At 30.2% G+C, this 6,232-nt stretch overlaps 1 protein-coding gene across 1 annotated transcript in view; it reads left to right on the top strand.

Annotated features, from left to right (window-relative positions):
* The first annotated feature begins 767 nt into the window (after positions 1-767).
* The window catches only part of LOC106456843 (glycerol-3-phosphate acyltransferase 3-like), a 28,214-nt gene continuing 22,749 nt past the window's right edge, over positions 768-6,232 (top strand). The window contains exons 1-4 of the mRNA XM_013916211.2: positions 768-882; positions 1,018-1,157; positions 2,267-2,309; positions 3,531-3,585. Of these exons, the coding sequence (XP_013771665.1) occupies positions 1,131-1,157; positions 2,267-2,309; positions 3,531-3,585 (125 nt within the window). The 5' untranslated portion in view covers positions 768-882; positions 1,018-1,130. The remainder of the gene's footprint in view (positions 883-1,017; positions 1,158-2,266; positions 2,310-3,530; positions 3,586-6,232) is intronic.

The raw sequence follows: 6,232 nt of genomic DNA, 5'->3' as shown, positions 1-6,232 counted from the left end.
CAGTCAGTGATATTACCATATCTTTGTCACTAGTCATCGTTATTTTACATGCATCGAGGCTTTATCATTATTATTTTTTAACAGCTATTAATTTTTTTTATTCAGTTTTATATTTGGTAGAAATACAGAAAAACTCAAAATGGTAAAAATTGTATATTGATAATACGTATATATTATCAGTGTTGAAATGTCATGCATGTATTAGCAAACAAAAATCAAATATTGACTTGCAGAAAAGTTTTTATTAATAATAAATAATTTTTTACAGAGAAAGTGAGTAAACCTGAAAAAAGAATTGGCAGTTAATTTTCCTAAGAAAAATATTTGAACATCATTACTGTAGGTGATAGTAAAGACATTTTATTAACAAAATCAACAATCAGTTTCTAAAGATTTAATTTTCCATATCTCTTGGTAGTATCTTCTAATAAAAATTCCTGTTGAATCTATATACAAACAATAAGCACATATTAGGTAAATTTATTCCAAACATAAGTATTTTCTTCCACAATAATTCTAGATTGTTATAGGATGTCAGAGTTTCAAACTAATTTATAATGTTCACAATTCAGTTGGTTTATCAATCATTTCAGATGTAAAATAGCTACTAGTAACCTACTAAGAGTTTGTTTTATGCCCTAAATATAGCTTTTGAAAAACAAATGGGACTTGTATCAGCTCTATAACATTTATCACATGATACAGACTTGTGGCTTAGTGTACAGTATAGTCTTTTACACTAATCGTGTATGTTTCATAACTTGTAGTATGGTCGAGAGAAGATTGAGAAAGCAGAAAGAAGAAATCATAATAATAGTTCCAGTGAGGATGAGGAAGATGTTTTTCCAACTATACCTCTTCAAAACGGTTACCCCACAACAGGTAACTGAAAAAATTTGGATATTGTAACAGCTTTTTATATTACTCATTTGGACTATGTTAATATTATTTGTAAACAAATAATATATTTTATCCTTGTAGACATTAGTAACATTCTCCAGTTCTTATATTTAATAGTCATAACCCGAGAAGGAGTGAAGCTTTTCCCAGAGCCTCCAGTTGAGGAGGAAGTCAACCAAAATTTGGAATCTTCTCATGACCAAAGGAAGGATTTTCACCTTACACATGCCATGGATTTTGTAAAAGCAGGAGTGGAGGTAACTGCAATCACTTATTATTAAGTTGAAACTAGAAACTTTTTTGCAGTATTTATCTTCGTATGGTGGAAATTGCTTTAAAACTTTTCATTTCTACTGTTATTTGGAAGCTTGGCTGTTATGATTGTCTTTCCAGCATTAGGTGAAAGATTTTTTTATTAGGACTCTTTTTTTTTCAGGGTATATCTGGAGCCTGATTGTTAAGATTGTCTTTTCAGGGTATATCTGGAGCCTGATTGTTAAGATTGTCTTTTCAGGGTGTTACTTGTAGCTTGATTGGTAAGATTGTCTTTTCAGGGTATTATCTGGAAGTCTTGATTGTTATGGTTATTTTTATAGGGTATTATATGGAAGATTTGTATATGTATTATTTTTTAGGGTCATGATGATTATCTTTCAAGGTTATTATTTATGGGATATTTTCATTTGACAGTATTTGATAATATTCAGCTAGAATTTTCTTTTCAACTAATTATTTCAAACTTTAATATTATCTGAGAATAAATTCACTTTTAGGTTTAAATTTCCAACGATGTGTAGATATCAGTTTAAAATCTTATTATTTTGACAATGAATTACTAATCTGGGGAAAATCTTTTAAGAACTAAAAGTGTTTGAACTGCATATAATCAGTATTTCATAAACTCCAAGGCAAACATTTAACAAATCAGGTTCACATATAGTTTACAGTATAAAATTAGTATGTTTTAAACATAGCATAGATCCATTTTAATGTACTTGCCTATATCTTGTTTGTTGTATATACTTGTGTTTATGTACATGTTGAAAAAGAGAAGTCTTTTTGTAGGGTAGATTTGTAACTGGGGATACAAGTTCAATTTCTGTTGCAGTGCACTTATATTTTCTCAAAATATTAATATATATATATATATATATATATATATATACACACACACACACACACACACACACACACACACACACACACACACACACACACACACTACACACACACACACACACACACACACACACACATACACACACACACACACACACACACACAGAAAACAAAATAGTGTATGTACATTTGTTCCAGTTTATTTCTCTTGCAGAAGATACATTTTTCACGGTCTTACTTTTTACAGGCAATCATTGAAGATGAGGTGACAAAAAGATTTTTAGCAGAAGGTATAGTATGCTTCTGGGTATATTTTTTTGTTTTTCAAACCAAATGGTACAAAAAAAATAGGTTTTACATCAGATAAGACTTTGCATGGCTCAAGGAACTTATACAGCTGGAGTTAAGTCTTTTTAATGTAATTCTAGTATTAAAATTCAATTTAATAAATGTTCTGCTTTTAGCAAATACACATATCGCCATTGTATGTGTTTGTGTTAATAAGGGCTTTCATTTTACATTCAGAATCACTTGTGGTGAAACTTATGATTAAAAATAAAAGGGAATAACATTGTTGTAAATTATTTTTTGTGGATGTATTACATACAGATGTGGAGTCACTTTCATGCAGTTGTACCTTTTCTCTACACTGTGAGTTTTATGTGAATTTCTCTTTCCAGAGATTAAAACTTTTTAAGTACAATTTAAGTTAATTAGGACTTCACAGAGACCTGGAGTACATTTGTTATGTTTTGAAAGTAAAGGATTCCTAATAGTATTTGTGGGCATGGACATATTGTTAGAGATTCCATTATGTAACAAAGTTAGTCTGCCAGCCACTCAGCTCTATGTTGAGTTAAAACTTAACAGAATTTAATAAATCATTAAAATCAATATTTTATATTTACACAATTTAAAAAACTCTACATCTACATTGTCTTCAGGAGTTGTTTGAAAAACAATAATTTATACTTTTTTTCCATGTCATATGATATTTCTTTGCATTGTTATTTAAATAATTCCTTGACATGGGGAAAAAAGTGTAAATTATTGTATCTTTCAAATAGTTCCTGAAGAGGACATCAAAACATTGTACATGTAGTATGTGCTTTTAAAATAGAAGCCATTGGCAGCTTCAATAGAGTTTTTAAAATTTTGTAAATATAAAACATTATTGTATCTTTCAAATAGTTCCTGAAGATGACATAGAGGACATCAAAACATTGTACATGTAGTGTGTGCTTTTAAAGAAGAAGCCGTTGGCAGCTTCAATAAAGTTTTTAAAATTTTGTAAACATAAAACATAGATTAATTATTTAATAAATTCTGAATAATACACAAGTGCTGATAATTCATAATTAAGTGATTTTTTTTTTTTTTTGTTTAGCTAATATTTTTGTTTTCAAGTAACAAATTTTTGAGAGATGAAAGTCCACAAAACCCACTTTTCTACATTGCAAAATGGATTACATTCCTATTTTGAAAATAAATCTGTTCTTGTTTCTTTGTAGAACTGCCTTCATGGAACTTACTTACTAGAACCAACAAAAATTATCACTACATAAGGTAAGTTTGAACTTACAAAATTGTGTGTTTTATTTTTAGTGTTCTAAGTATCTGTATATTGTACTGAGAGAGGTGCAAAACATGTACATGTGCAAATTATGAATTATGTTATTTTGATAAGTGGTAAATTGTGGATGGCTATTTGAGAACATAGCTAATGCTTTGATGTTAATCATGTATACTGAGTAATGTTCATGTGGGTGGTATTTCAATCATGTAAAGTGCATGTATGGAAACTTTGTTATAAGTTTAACATAGAAACAAATGTACAGCATTTCAACATGGTTTTGTCATCCTCTTATACCTTATGATGACAAACCCATGTTGACTCCTCTGTACATTTTTTACTATGTTAAACTTGTAATAAAGCTGTCTTTAAACTTTGTTGTCTTAAAGTGGGTTCTTCATTATTGAAAGTGCATGTACATTGCTTCGTGTTTCAAAATATTACAGGTTAAGTGATAACTTTTATAGTAAACCAATCCAAGCTGGTGACATTGCAAGAAAACTGTTGTAACTATTACTGGTTTGACATGAGTTTTTTGTATGATATCCCATTACTGTACAGAAGTAGCAAAGTAGGGGGCCTACAGGCATGATTTACATTGTCCCTTTCTAGTTATTGATTTCTATGAGGAGGGGCACACTTGAATTTCAATTTTTGCTTCTGTTTACTTAAAAACAAAATAGAAATACAGAAACATAAAAGGAGAATGACATAATCAAGTTTCTGACTCTATCAAGTTTTAAAGTTTGAATGTTGATTTAGAGAAATGCTATCGTACTAATACACTTCATTCCCAAGAGACAACTAGGAGTCATTTGGCCCATCTCGGTTATCCAGTTTTCTACTACCATCATATTACAAACATCATACAGAAATCCCTTCTTTTTTAAATATCTAATACTAATCTCTAAAGTACTCATCCAATCTCACCTTAAACTCCTTCAATGTTGTAGCTTCAACCATGCCTGAACCTAAAGGCATATTAGTCCACAGGTTGACTACTTTTATTAAAAAAAAAGTAATGATGCCTTTACTGATGTCGTTCATGGCTTAGCTTTCTACATCTTAAACTTCTATTCTTTAGTCTTACTGCTTGCAAATTTGTTGAGAACATTATTTGAATTTATGGATTTCAAACCTTATGACAATATTAAATCTTCAAACATGCCTCTACCCTCCCCAAGCTCCTTCTCTTCAGCATAAACATGTCAAGATATTTCAACCAAACCATATATGATGTCCTCCACTCACCCCCAAATCTAGATGCAGTTGACATATCGTACAGTTGGTAGACTGTGTAGGGATGGCCAAGTGCTCAATGGGCATTATACAAATATATATATACTAAACTATCAAGAATGACAGAGAGTTTTATTTTAAAAGATGATTGCCACTCGTACTCATTTGTTTCTCTATCCAACAAGCCCCAAAACAAGGCAAGTAATCATCGCTAAGATACCAAACCAGAAAATGACCAACCCACCAAATTGTTCATCTTTCTTCTTCATGTTTCAGTCAAAATAAGTCTACAATTGCTTTATCATGAAAGTCAATTTAAGCATAAATCCAATCTAATGTTTGTGGGCAGTGCACAATGTCATTGTTTACTCATAATAACTTGTAGTAATTTAAAAAATCATAATTCTAGTGTAAACGATGTTATCATTACCCCTTTAAGTTAGCTGTTTTACAGAAATTGGTGTCCCTATTAAAAAGCTTAAGTACAGGGTGAAACAGGAATTACCAGCAAATAATAGATGTACATCAGAAGACTGTAAAGTGTAGAATACTCAATGTATTATACACTACACAATTGGTGTCTTTAGGGAGCCAACCCCTATATCATGTATGAAGTGAAGGAGTGAAAAAAAATATTAAATTTAATTACACACATTTATAGAATACAGTAATTCCAACATAAATCATGCCTATAATGAGAGGAATATGATCAGGATTAATCTTGTAAGTACTGTAAAGTGATTTTCTTTGTAATTAATGGTGTCTGTATTGTTTGGTAATCTCTTGTAACAGGATGCATCATGTAACTAGGGTCAGGTGGTGTTATTCAAACCACCTGTACTGTGAGCTATTACAAACATTCACTAGTAGTGGCAATTAAAGTTTTGTCTGTATAGTGGAACAACATACAAGGACATATGTTTAAATAAACTTGTTTGAAAGTTAAAAGAAATAATATTCAAATACTGAAAAGCTTTCTTACTATCACATCTACAGTAACGTTAAAATACGCCTGCACTGGACTGAACAAGAATGATCCCCAACAGGTGTAATAGTTTATGGTAAATTTACGAATTTCATGCTGCTAACCCCACGATTTGTTTGGCTGCAGTAAAACAAACTTGAAATTTTGTTTTTTTATGTACATATATAAACGTGAATTCCTACTCGTTTATTGTTTAGGTTTACTTAAATATTATTCAGTCTTGTTTATTACTTGAAACTGTAAGGAGAATATGTGATTATTAAAGTATTAAAAATAGAAAAAATTTGCATTTTATGGATGATAAAAAGTTTTAGAGATTTTAAAATAATGTACTAAAACATAAAAAGTAAGAAGTTCAAATCTGGAACAAATATAAATATTGTAAATCATTTCTTATAAATACCATTTCCTAATGT

Source organism: Limulus polyphemus, unplaced genomic scaffold (assembly GCF_000517525.1).
Source record: "Limulus polyphemus unplaced genomic scaffold, Limulus_polyphemus-2.1.2 Scaffold263, whole genome shotgun sequence".
NCBI lineage: Eukaryota > Metazoa > Arthropoda > Merostomata > Xiphosura > Limulidae > Limulus > Limulus polyphemus.
Note: the sequence above shows the minus strand (reverse complement) of the source record. Positions and strands in the feature narration are given on the sequence as shown.